Raw genomic sequence first — 13,659 nt, 5'->3', positions numbered from 1 at the left:
TATTTATGAGGGTGCACCTGTTGCAGGGGAAACGAAGCGCAGCACCGTAATGTGACGTTTTGAATGTGTATAAGTAGTTTGAGAGAATTATTGAGTTACAGCCCATAACCACCATAAAACAAAAGAGTCAGTGAGTCAGAAATATTGATATTTTGTCTGTAAGGGATAACTGGCTGTCAGAAGAAAAACTGTGCTTTTACATTTGCTAATGAATTTCAAATCGTTAGTAGGTATTTAAGTAGCCTATAAAAGTATTTGTAAATATAAATAAAAAGCTTAGGAATAAATAATTCATATAAATGAATCAGTTTTCATAATAAAAATTGAAGACTGAAAATTAATGCTTTAAATTTTTTCTACATTTCCTTGCATCAAATTTTATAAAGTCATCCAAAATATTTAAATAAAACAGAAAACAAAAAGATTTATCTACTAGCACAGGTACAGTGGTACAGTGGTTAGTGCTGCTGCCTCTCATTGAGAAGGTCATGGGTTTGATTCCAGCTGGAAGCAATGTCAAGCAAAAAGTCATGCTATGGTGTGCTGTATTTTTTCATGAAAAAAACTTAAGACTATAGTATGTTGTCTAAAATATGAAGAAGAACTCATACCACAGAATATCGTCCCAAATGTCAAACTATAGTATGACTTTTGGGGATTTTTTTTTTTTTGGACAAAAAAAAAAGTCGCACTATAGAACTACGTTTTGTACGACATACTATGGTACGACTTTGTCTTCATATTTTAGACAACATACTATTGTCTTAAGTTATAGATATACTATAGTATGACATTTTGGACGACATTCTATGGTGAATTTTTCTTCATATTTTAGACGACATATTGTCGTCGTCTAAAGTCGTCTAGATTTTTTTAGACGAAAAAAAAGTCATACTAAAGTACAATGTTTTGGATGACTTTGTCTTCATATTTTAGATGATATACTATAGTCTTAAGTTTTTTTGGACCAAATAAAATGTCATACTATAGTATGACATTTTGGATGACATACTATGGTATGAGTTTGGCTTCATATTTTAGACGACATACTATAGTCTTAATTTTTTTTTTTTTGGATGAAAAAGTACAGATCAGTAATACGACTTTTTGTTTTTTTGGAAGAATACATGTATTGCTTCCAGCTGGAATCGAACGCCTGACTTTCTGACTGCGAAGCCAAACTACAGGATGTCATTAAACGTCAATGTCAAACATTACAAATTATATATTATATTATGACATTTATTTCACATTTTGGAAAACATACTATAGTATGACTTCTTGGAGGACACATTACTACAATATATAATCTCGATATCATGGTTACGCTTTCATCCAGCACAGATTCTAGTTTGTATATCTTATTTTCAGAAAGGAGACATTGAGTTGCACAGCTGGCAGGCGGTTATGTTTTCACTCTCTTACATTTGCATACATTCACACCGTCTCCTGCCGTCGTGTCCTGTGACAAGAATATAGGTTGTGTAATTGTGTGTGTTCTTTCAGCCTGTTTTTCTGAGGGATATGTACACTGTGTATCATGAAGTAGGTATAATTACTTTTCTACTGTTTTTGCTCAAAGCCTCAAAACAAATAGAGCTGAGGGAGAATTACAGTTCTACGTTTTGTTCTTCTGAAAATGTGAAAAACATAAAGGTTGGTTTAATGAAAAGCTTTCAGGAAATGCAAGACGAAAAAAGTCATCAAACTAAATGAAAACTAGTCGTTTTGTATATTCTTGCAGCGTTTACACAATAAGAGTCTCGTTTGAATGAACTCCTGCGGTACTAATGGGTAGAAATTACAGCTGTGAGTTTCAGGCTGGATGTTCATGTCCTCACCTGGTTGAAGTTGTGGTTTTATCCTCAAAGTAATTAAAATAATAGTTGGGCCCCAGACAGGAAGATAATCAAAATGCTACCCTGTCCAATTAAGAATTGTAAATATAAAACCAGTTGGAGAGATCGTCCGGATAGCTTTATAACCTCACTACAAAAAGGCTGAAAGTAAACATAACAACAAAACATCGTTTTCATTTTCATCAAAGATTTGTTATGTTTAAGCAAAAACAGTCATCAAATTAAATGTTCATGATTCCTAAATAAATAACAAACATCACAAAACAATGTCCATTAAATCATAACAATCCTAAATCAAATTCAGAGTCCAGATCAGATGAAAATCAAATGTCTCTTAAAAGAAAGATTAAATGAGGAATTAAGCTTAAAATGCTTCCAGGGATTCACATAAAAACATGTTCAAATGTAATTAAAAATAAAATAAAATACTTAAGAACAGAGACAACACATAAATAAAATAAATAAACTTCTCAGTGCCACACATTTAAGCTTTATGCAATATTTTCTTAACATTTGCACCACAATTAAAACAATACTGCCAGTGACCCTTCAAACCTCTAACAATAACAACAAACTGAAAGTAACATTAAAATATTACAGCTAGATTATTTTTGAATTAAAAATAACTAAAGCCCCTTTAAATTTGATAAAACTATACTTTCAGATATTTTGCAAACATTTTTTAATTGAAAGAACTTCTTTCTTGTTACAGTCATTGTGCACCAGGGGGCGTTGTAGTTCCCTGAATGACAATATATCACCAGTTTTAGTATTTTCCCGCTTTTTTTGGTACATGAACAAAAACTTTCTTTCCCTGTTTAATCAGCATGCAGCAGTAGAAAATGATACCTGCAGGAATGACAGAAAAAAATGCCGTTAAAATCATTAATAATTCTGGTAAAATTATTTTAACTGTTAAATTAAAAATGTGTAATCAACATAAAAAGTCTGACCAATGATAAAATATTTTCTAATGTTTTTTGTCTGCAGTTTTCCGTATCTGGTACTGAACTCCTTTGGACGAGCAGACGTGTAACCAAGGTTACAAACAGCTGCTGCATTATTTTGTGGTTCAATGCTGCCCTCTAGTGGGCATCGTGTGATATTACGTGGCCAGTGCAGCTGAAAATAAACAACACCCTGTTCATTGTGGTTATAATGGTAACCTCGGCGCTTCGGGCTCTTATCAGCAGAGTGCAGTCAGGAGAGTCGACTTCTGGCCTCCCCCACCCCACCCCACCCCCCCACACCCCACCCCATCAGTTACATGGAAATCAACTCCTGCTGTGACATCATCGAGTGTTTATCTGCTAAACGAGTTGTTATCTTAAAGCAGTGGTGGACAAGAGGTCACATGAGAGGTCACAAGATTCAGATGAGGGGACAGATGTGTTTAAAAGCTTTATTTGTTTATGTACAATAAGAAACTTGTGTCTCCACCGTCTTTAATATTTACAGATATTTACATAAGTCAGAGAGCTATTAAAAATATAACTATTAGGCAGGCGAAGATATTCACTCAAAAAAATAAAAGTATCCGTTCTGTGAAGTTTGGTTTAGTATTTTTTTTTTAAAGAAAAAAAGCGGCATAACAGTATTTAAAGCTGATGATGCACAAGTTTAATGCTAAAATGAGAAATTAAAAACAGTATAACTGTCGAAGATTTAATGTGTTGCGGCTATTTTAATTATAACTGAGAAAAGTTTGCTAACGTGAAGTTAGAAATTAACTTCACGGTCGGACACACAAACAGATGTCATTTTCAACAGCGTGCAACATTAGAGCAGAAAATTAATTGCAAACTAGTTTTAAATATAAGGGAATATTCAAAAACTGTAACTGCATGAAATGTCTCAGAAACTCGGCTGAAAAGTAGTTGTTGTTATTTTTACATGTTTGCGTCACATCAAACCAAAATATTCGTCTCGGTAACTCAACTTCTGTCCTGCAAACCACCTAATACATGCTAACTGGTTTTTTTGTTACAGGTCGACCCACATGGTCTCAATGATGATGATGATGATGGTGATGATGATGATGATGGTGGTCTCTGTTGTTCAGGTGAAACTGCTACAGAAACAGTTTCCCCCCCAAAAAAAACGACCATGAAGGAACACACGGAGCTCTTTGGTCAATTTATATCAAACAATCAATCAAATAATGAGAATATTGACAAAGTCATCCGTATGTTCCCCGTTAGCTTCAGGGTGATCATACTTTTTTAGCGACTAGCAGTGTGTGAGAACCGTGAGGACGATTTTTACCGGTCGCCAAACACAAATAAAAAACGATTAAGAATCCAGTTTGAGAGTCAGAATTAAGTGAAATTAAAGCCTCAATCTCAGCTGGAAAGCTAAAAGCTAAATGTCGCTTTACGTTTGCTCTAAGTTCAAGTACGGAGCGATATTCATTTATGCGAGTTACTGCTGACGACCAACCATCCGTCAGCACGTCGGAGCAACGAAATAAAAGCGACAAATATATCAAACGTGCCGTGGGAGACCAGAAATAAACATATTTAATATCTGTAAACTGTTTGTCTCTGCTCAGGAACACATGGATGACTTTGGGGTCCTTAATTCTTATTATTCAACAGAACAACCGAAGTTAAAAATCACCGACGGACCAAATCTGAGTGTTCAGCGGAGCTAAAATATTTTCTTCTAAAAGCAGCCGACTTCCAGCTCGTATAAAACGTCTAGCGATCCGTCACCGATAAAAAGACGTCCTTCGTCCTAACGACTCCTGAAGAACTGCAGCGAGAGTTCGTAGGTCAGGAACATGGTGGCGCTCATCGGGAAGCCTCGGATGGCGTTCACGGACGCTCCGCGGAAGAAAACCTGAACACAGAAAAGTTGGCTTTTAATTTGATTTTTTTTTAATTTTTATTTTATTTCTATTTGTCAGAGTTAAAAAAAAAAAAAAAAAGCTCCGATGTTACTAATAATGTCGCAAACCTTTGGTCTGAATTTGAGCTGAAGTGCTTTAATTCTTTCATATTGTACATTTATTGTTTTTATTCAAAATGTGCTAAAAACAGAAAAGTTAAAAAAAAAAAAAATATAAACCCAAAAAACAAGTTGTTTGGAGAGTGCTGCTGCTGGTTGCCTGGCAACCTCACGGCGATGGTGATGTCAGGACTCGAGGGTTTTTATCTCCGTTATAGATTCAGTTGCGTCCTTATCTTGATTTATTTCTCGTGTTTCTTTTCTTCCATTTGTCCTTTAAAAATTAGGACAATTTGACACCCTGAAACCAGTTTTACACACGGTGGAACATCTCCACGGCAACGACGCGTCCTCCCGGTTAAAGAACGCAGCGTTCCTGGTCATTTTAGCTCGGAGGGACTCTGACCTGCAATAACCCGACGCATCGATCCGCCGGGTCACACGAGTCCACGTTCTCAGAACAACCGACGGTCTTCGGGTCAGACGTCGGGATGGTTTGTTTACATATTTGCGACCTTTGACCTCATGAACAGTATGAACTTGGACGCATGATGTGGAGGAAATAGTCTCCTGATATAACCTCCGTGGAAAAAAAACTCTCCAGAGGGAAACAACTCAAACAAAAACACATTCACCCGCATCGCTTCCCGTTTCAGGATTTGTGACGACAGCTGAATTCTTCATAACTCAACTTTAAGTGTCTGAAATAAATTCTCCCTCCGCTGAGGAGTTTCTTGTTTTTGTTTTTGTTTTTTAAAGCCGTTTGTGTCGACGCGACGCCTCAGCCGCTGCAGTCGAAATGTGATCGTTCTCCGTGCGGACGCTGAGCTCTGATTGGCCGCCGGCCCGTCACGTTTTTGAGGGAACTCAACTTCTGGGAATGTGGCTCGCCCCCCCGACGGGGTTTCACTGTATCCTAGAGTTTCACCATCAGACGATAAAACCATCTGTTTCCTATGAAGGAGGAGGCGGAGGAGGAGGAGGAGGAGGAGGAGGAGGCGGCGGGGCATGTGTGTTTAACATTACCTCCTGATTTTAAGAAGTAATCTTTCTGTAAACTTTATATAAAATTTCAAATCCAATCAGAGATTAACGGCCAGTTTAAAGATGAAAACTTCAGCATCAAACTTCCCTGTAGTCCAACAATAACACAATAAATCTCACTGTTATATTTTGAAACTACAATTTTAACATCTGCTTCAGGAGTTTTTCCACCAGAAATCGATTATTTGCGCTGATAAAGTGTGTAAATCTCAGCGTCTCTGGTCTCAGGATCTTTTGGCTGAAAGACGAGAGATTAAATTTGTCTGATTTTAGGGAGAAAGAATAAATATCGCTGAATGTGATAAGTTTGTAAACTAGAAAGGTTGAACTTCATCACTGTTATGATTGATGGTTATTGTGATGTCATCGCTCACCTGCATTCCCTCCGTCCTGTAGCTGTGGACGATGCAGTGGAGAATCCCGCGGTACTTCCTCTGCAGCTGAGCGTCCGCCTGCAGCCGACTCTTCACCACATCCGCCGGCGTGGCCGTCACCCAGGAGATGGAGCCTGAGGAAGAGGAGGGACGTCCGTTAGGTTTCAGTCTGTCAGGTGTGAGACGGGTATTCTGGTTCGAGTCGCGCTGCGTTCAGGTGATTCAGATTATACAGAATCAAACAAGGAAGAAGTACAAACAGCAATGATAGGGCACAAATAATGAAATCTTGAACACATTTGAAGCTTCATTTGTTTTTGTTTTTTTAAAGGACCACAAGAACCTCGGAAACTCTGACTTTCAGGGTCGGGATCCTTTAAAAAGATTAATACTTCAGAAGATCCGAACTTTCAGCTCCAAACGAGACACTTTAACTTCACAAACAAAACAAAAAGCAGAACGGTGCATTCAGGTGCTCATTAAAAGCCAAAGAGTCATATATTCATTCAGACGGCGTCACGAGCGGAAAAAGTACCGGCAGTAAAGTTGAGAAAACACGAGGAACAAAGCTTCACCTCGGACAATTCAGACTATTTTACTGGTTAATTAGAGATCGAGAACTTTAGTGACGTCTATTATTTGTAGACTGGGAGGGAAAACATGAAAAAATGCTTTTAGAAAATGTTAAAACATTTCTTCATTAAGAAGGAGTTTATGATTGAAAAGATTATTTTACAGGACGTTTAAAAGGAAGGAAGAACCAGTATAAAACTCCTCCATTAACACGCTTCAGTTCCAGTTCAGAGCTGCAGTCGGTTATTCTGGACTCCGTCCTGAGTTTGAGGTTCAGTTTGGCATCGAGCTTCACATTCAGAGCCCGATAGAGGACTAAACAAAAAACCATGCAGACCTCGTATTTATGGTCTCGCAGCTGATTTTAGCTCCGTCACGTGTTCACCGCTGGCGGGCCGGCCGGCACGCATCTGGAGGTCGGCCTGCTGGAGCTAAACGCCTCCACATGTTTCCCCTCAGCTCACATTCATTCAGACCGAGCCGTGCGGTCGGCTACAAGCTTTACACGTCTCTTCCTGCTAAAGACGAGGTTTCCTTCAAAAGAAAATCTCCCTCAGGGTTTTCAGATTTTTTATTTTTTTTATGTTTCTAATGTTTCCACATGTTAATTTCTTTTCATTTTACTGTCTGAAAATGAGGTCATCGTACCAAAAGATAAGGTTGCATGTATTTGTCTCACACCTTTATGGAGCGAGCATCACATTTCCTGCCATAAAGAAAATGCCTGCTGATAAAGTGCCTGTAATGCTGCGAGGTCAGAACAGCACCAGGGAGCAGCAGGACGATGACGCCAGTCAGAGATGGAAAGGGAAGGAAATACTCAAGTAACTGCAGAATCTATTTAGTTTCTGGATGTAATTTAAGTAAAATATTTGTATTTATCTTTACTTCACAACCGTTACTTGATAACTCAAAAAACACATCCAAACCAATGAAAGGAGCAGTTACAGGATTTTAGTGGCACCTAGTGGTGAGAATGCAGACAGCAACCAGCTGAACATCCCTTTCAAGCTTGAAAGACAAAATCCTAATTATGAATATTATATATTTCATTTCTGCCAATAGTTGTCCAAAATTTAGAAATGTGGACTTGTGAACACATTCGAGGTTAAATCAACATATCAACACACTGTCGGTCAAAAAAACAACAACATTGCAGCAACCGAAAGAAACTAAAGAAAGAGGAACCACATTTCAGAAAAAAACTTTCGTGACCTGCCACTCAACTCGGAGCTGTCGGTGAAGACGCTAAACTAATAAGAGAATCGGTGACGTTAAAGTCGGGACATCGTTTACCTGCCAGACCTCCGGCGAGCCAGATGGAACAGGGATGAGGGCTCGACGTGGCGTCCGGCTTCAGCAGGTTGCAGAAGATGCTGTACGGGAGGAAGTAGAGCGTGTACCCGGGGACGTCCCTCAGGATCATGGCCCCGGCCCCCCGGTACAGACCCTGGAGGCCCTCGGCCTGCAGGATGCTGCTGATGCAGTGGATGGGGCCCCGGTAGAGCGGCTGGTTGGGGATGTCGACGGAGCGCAGGGGGATGTTGGTGCCGCTCGGTACGTTGCCGGCGAGGTGCAGGTTCTCTGGAGAGAAGGAGTAAAACACCAAATCCAGCTGTGAGCCCGTTCATACCAAAGGCTAATCTTGAGAAAATGAAATGGAATCGCAATAACTAAATTAAACCAATTTCTGCAATATTTGCATAGCTTGCAATTTTGCAAAATTCTCGTAATTTCAGCAGTTAAAACGACTTCATTTATTTATATATATATATATATATATATATATATATATATATACACATATATAAAAAAGCAGACCAAAAACCAACAGTTTCCTGATTCTGACTGAACTTCCTGCCACTTTGCACCTTCATAAAAAGAGTCCAGCCATAATAAAAGTCAAGGCTGAACTGTGTCTGAGTAAGTAGATGAACCAAACAGAAGTAATTACATGATGTAATTCATTGTAAACACATAAAAGGCGATAAATGTTTCACGTGATGTTTCATCTTACAGTCGACCTGCTCTGACCTCAGTTTTATTGCTTTATTGTTTCTGATTCATGGAAGCAACCTTTATGCATGAATTGTCCATAAAATGAAGTGATAGCTGTAACCTGACTGCACCACAGGCCTGTCAATCAAACAGACCAAAAACAGGTCTTCTTGAATCTTCTTTTCTAATGAATGAGGGATTATTTTCAGATGGACCTCCAGAAAACTAATAAGAAGGAGTGACTTTAGCTAACAACACCGAGATAACTGATGGACACATTTTATTCACTTTGGATTTGATGAGAGAAGTTGAATGGGAGTCTATGGAGCCGGAGGCTTTTTGGAGCCGACCTCTAGTGGCACTCGCTGGTATTGCAGCTTAAGGCACCATCACAAGATCACTGTTTGTGTGGGACTGTGTCAACAATGTGACAGAAAACCAGACGGAGAAAAAGCTAAAAAAAACACCAACAGTCGGATTGTTTACCTTATTTTTGGCTGCACAAGAGGGAAAAAAAACTAAAATCTAAACAAACAAAAACAAACAAACAAACAAACCCAGATATATCTACCTGCGAGAACCATCTGCGTCTGCATCTGCAGTCGGATCTTGACCAGATCCACCGGCGCCCCGAGGCCCACCGACATCAGTCCGGTCAGCATACTGGCCACGGTCAGGTCCAACATGCTGCAGGGATGCCGCCCGTCGCCATAGCGATACTTGCTTATGAGTCTCTGAGTGTTGCTGAAGAAGCCAAATACGGCCGAGTTGTAGACAGTGATGCTGGCCAGCGGGAAGGACATGCCCTTAAAGAAGCCCATGGCCTGAAAAAAAAACAACAAAACCACAGAAGAAAGTCACTAACATGATTTATGTTAATCCAAAATAAACAAAGAGAGATTGAGGAGACACATGTTGAAACTAAAACACAAGCTGTCCTCCAGCAGGAACAAAATGAGCCGGCCTGAAACGCTGAAACTGCAGTTATAATGTTTAAAAAGTTACAAAATAAAATCACAAGAACGAACATTGTCTATGTTTTATCAGACGGAATGAAACTTCAGGTCGTTTGAACAACTTCCGTTTCCATACATGATGCTCATGTGGTTCACGTTTAGTTTGAGCTGCGACAGATTCTTCTTCTGACCAGAACATTTTTTGCTGAGAAAAAACAGCCACAAAAAACCCACCAGATAATTATATAAGTGGAACCAGATAGTCGGAGAAACAAAAGCAAACAACAACAACAACGTCAGAATGAAATAATTAAAAAAAAAAAAAAAAAAAAAAAAGTTTTCTCCATCCAGACAACAAGACGAAGTTTATCTTTAAAACACTCCTTAAATCTGAATTTAATTAAACATATAGACCCAATCATCGGTTTAAAACACAGTGTCAACAGACACATTTAAAGACCGTCCAAAATGTCCGCTTTGTGTTCGCGAACACCTTTAAAACAACGTCAGTCATCAGATACTTCTTCTTATCATGTATATAAAAGTATGATTTTCAAACACGCGACATGTCTTTGAATCGGTGCAGTAAAAAAGAAACCGAAGCTTCACCGTCTCCTTCCTGTAGATGGTGAGGATGCAGTGCAGCGTGTTCTTGTAGTTTTTTCCCGCCTGCAGCCGCGTCTGCAAGAAAAAAAAACAACCAGTCAGAATTTAAATCACGGACAGGAAGTAGTTTTTCCAAAATTTGTTTTATTAGTATAAAACAGAACAAAATGTTATCAGCCTAAAACTCTGATTAGTTCTGCCGTCTTGATCTTTTAGCTGCTGATGTTGAAGGAAACCGTCTCACTCAGCGTTTTAAACTTTAAAACTTTTGGTCCAGTTCTCCATATAAAAGAATAAAATGTGTCAGATGGATTTTCTTTCTTCTTTTCACCACTAAAGTCAGTTTTCCAGAGTAAATGAAGAAGTTCTTCTCAGACTGTAATACGGTGCAGTGAAACCACGCTGCGGGTCTTGAATACCTTGACTGTATCCAGGGGATGACCAACAACCACACTGGAGGCTCCTGCAGCCCAGAGGGAGACAAACAAACATGAAATACCAGAAGAAGAAAAAGAAAAAAGAAAAAATAGCAAAGCAGACGGTTTCTGTGGAAGCGAAACAGACTTGTTTTTTTCTTTGTGTTCCTTTTAAGAGAAAAAGAAAAGTTCTCGTGTTTGTCAGTTTGAAGCGCTTCATATCCGTCATATACGAGTTTAGTTTGAATTTTGTCTTTTGTTTTGCGACGATGAGCTTTTTGTGCAACAGATATTTCAGACGGATGGAAGATGCACCGACACTAAACGGTCGGCTCGTGCTCTTCGTGTGTTTCTGCAGAGATTTGAGTCCTTCGGGGCCCCGAGCGAACAGGATAGTGCGCCCTTATTAACTGTTCCTGTCGCTCTCTGGGCTGTGTGTGTGTGTGTGTGTGTGTGTGTGTGTGTGTGTGTGTGTGTGTGTGTGTGAGTGTGTGTGTGTGTGTGTGTGTACCTCTGCCTTCAAACAGCATATGGGAACACAATGTATTGACGAGGAACCCCAGAAAAACACCACAACTGCCGGGCTTCATGTTTTCTTGTAAACTTTTATCTGAACGTTAACCTGCTGAGAACCGTGAAACCATAAAACCATTTTTTTTGCTTGGAGGCTGTGCACATGCAGTCATGTGACCTGTTTTTTTTAAAATTCTAAACAACTTTGTTTTTTTGATGTTGCTGCAGAAAGAGACTTCACCTTTCAACAGACAGTCACGAGTCAGAAGAAATTGTTAGATAACAAAAAAAACAAAAAATCTTTTGAATGGAAACAGCAGAACAAAAAGTTCAAATCATCTCACTGGTTCATTGAAATATTACATTTTTCATTTTCTGTCTTTTATTTTGAATGGATTCAGCTTTACTGTTGTTGTTGTTTTACATTTTCTTTGCTGGATTTTAGCCTTTTTTTCCCCCTAAATTTAGATTTGACATTACTGAAAAACCATCTGCTTAATATCAACTTAGCAACACAGACATCAAGAATCAGAAACAGTTAAAGTTTTGTATTAATGGAGATTAAATTTGACTTTTTGGTTTCTTTTCACAGTTTGAAACTTTTCCATTTCACTTTTACGTGCAGCACTTTACTTTGACTTGTGTGCGTTTTCTTTTTATAATGAATCAACACAACACTTTTATAATTGTATTTTAAAAGAGATGCTGATAAACAGACAACAACATGATCTCAGTAATCAGACTATTGGAGGCCTACTTTCGATTCTGTTTGTGCAACTGAGGTGATGCAGCAGCAGCGCCCCTAGCGGCCGGGCCTGTAACAGCTTTAAAACAAACTTCTACAGTTCTACATAGTAAACGGTGCAGAGACAGTGACTGACAACGTGTCTGCAGGAGGTGACGCGTTGAAACACCAGTTTATTTTAGGTAAACAATGGAGGAAAGTGTTTATTTGTGAGTATGGTGAAAACGGAGGGTGGTGGGAGTTTTCTCTGCAGACCCTCTCTAATTGGACGTGAGGCTGCAGGAGTGTTCCTCCGCTGCAAAAACGGATTTAATCCAAACTAACATGCAGTAAGGAGAAGCCGATGACATGCATGCAGCCAAAGCCACCGACACCCCCGCACAGATCCAGTGAAAGGCAGCTGTCACTCACCGCCGATCCATCCTGCGATGAAGTCATCCACACGAAAACTCTTCGAGGTCTGCATCTTTCAGCTCAGCCCAAACTTCAGCCCAAACTTCAGCCCGCTGCCTCTCATCCAGTCACCGGCACACAAAAAAACCCCCAAAAACCTCCAAAGCTGTCCTCGCGCGGTGCGTCTCCGTCTCCGTGACGAGCACAAACAAACCGGCTCCGGGTTTGTTTGATAAAGTTGTCGGTAGTTTCTGAGAAGAAAGAAAAAAAGATTCGAAGAGTATTTATGCAGATAAGCACAGCAGGTTGACACGAGCGACCAATCAGAGCGGAGTTTCAACCTGCGGGGCAGAACTTCCGGCCAATCAGGTGCGAGCACTCAGCAGCCGTGCAGCCTATCACCGCCGTCATGGAAATGAGCCATGAGGAGAGAAGAGCAGGAATACAGAGAAACGTGAACCCGAGAGGAAGAGCTGTAATGTTAGACAGTGATATCCTCACGGGCTTTAAATACAGTCTGTGGAAGTCAGCAGGAAATGTGTCATGACTGTTTATCAGTGGCGGGAAAAATACACATTAGTTTATAAACAGTCCATTTTACAAGGAAAAGTTAAAGTAGGATATTCATTTAAAAGTATCTGCTGCTCTTTGCACAATACTGGACATATTTATTCAACTATTTCTACTCTTATCCCTTTCTTTTTTATATATATTTGTAATGTTTTCATTTTTTGTAATCTAGTTGAAGGTGAGAGGACTAAACTCTTAATTATAGATGCCATTATTAGATTATTAAAAGCCTATTAATGTATATTTACAGGGACAGCAGGTCGATCTGAGGCGACGTGAGATGATTACAGGGAGCAGAGAGAACAAAAAACAAAGTCCTGGTCCATAAATCTGTTTTCAGTTTTATTTATTCTGTTTCTATGAATTCTAGATTTTTGCTGAGGCGTTGGATCGTTTCAACATTTATTGATACGAAACCATTACATGTCATCAACGTTGTGTTTTCTCTTTCCACCTGCACCTCTCTGCATGTAACAGAAACTTGCTCTCCATTCAGGCCCGTCTGGTTTAATTTTTAAAGTAAGGATTTATTATTATTACCATTATTACTTCCTGTAGGGACATTTGCTTCTGAACCGTCTGTTAACTATTAAGAACAAACAGTCAGCTCGAGTTTTCGAGGTCATTGCTTTGATTCATAATATCACATAATACCTAAACCGA

General features: G+C 39.3%; 1 protein-coding gene across 2 annotated transcripts; it reads right to left on the bottom strand.

Moving 5' to 3' along the window:
* Positions 1–2,326: 2,326 nt before the first annotated feature.
* Positions 2,327–12,840, bottom strand: slc25a48 (solute carrier family 25 member 48). 2 transcript variants are annotated; one of them, XM_069169485.1, is made up of 8 exons: positions 12,768–12,840; positions 12,445–12,677; positions 10,779–10,822; positions 10,363–10,434; positions 9,369–9,621; positions 8,096–8,383; positions 6,227–6,360; positions 2,327–2,708 (listed from the first exon to the last, which is right to left on the bottom strand). In XM_069169485.1, the coding sequence occupies exons 2-8, from the start codon at positions 12,497–12,499 to the stop codon at positions 2,682–2,684; spliced, it is 873 nt and encodes a 290-aa protein (XP_069025586.1). In that variant the 5' UTR covers positions 12,500–12,677; positions 12,768–12,840; the 3' UTR covers positions 2,327–2,681. The 2 variants fall into 2 exon arrangements, with proteins under 2 accessions (XP_069025586.1, XP_069025585.1); XM_069169484.1 differs by lacking the exon at positions 2,327–2,708 and adding an exon at positions 3,248–4,700.
* Between the last annotated feature and the right edge of the window lie 819 nt (positions 12,841–13,659).

Source organism: Embiotoca jacksoni, unplaced genomic scaffold (assembly GCF_022577435.1).
Source record: "Embiotoca jacksoni isolate LCO1_2020_lvr unplaced genomic scaffold, fEmbJac1.0.p SCAF_45, whole genome shotgun sequence".
Lineage (NCBI taxonomy): Eukaryota > Metazoa > Chordata > Actinopteri > Embiotocidae > Embiotoca > Embiotoca jacksoni.
The sequence above is the reverse complement of the archived record's forward strand: the minus strand, read 5'-3'. Positions and strand labels throughout refer to the sequence as shown.

Bases quoted from the DNA above. Each gene is read 5' to 3' on its own strand.
- slc25a48 (XM_069169484.1), bottom strand. From the start codon at position 12,499: ATGCAGACCTCGAAGAGTTTTCGTGTGGATGACTTCATCGCAGGATGG. The intron at 6,361-8,095 runs GTAAACGATGTC...CCTCTTCCTCAG, and splicing joins GCTCGCCGGAGGTCTGGCAG to GCTCCATCTCCTGGGTGACG. The intron at 4,701-6,226 runs GTGAGCGATGAC...TTCTGTGTTCAG, and splicing joins ACAGGACGGAGGGAATGCAG to GTTTTCTTCCGCGGAGCGTC.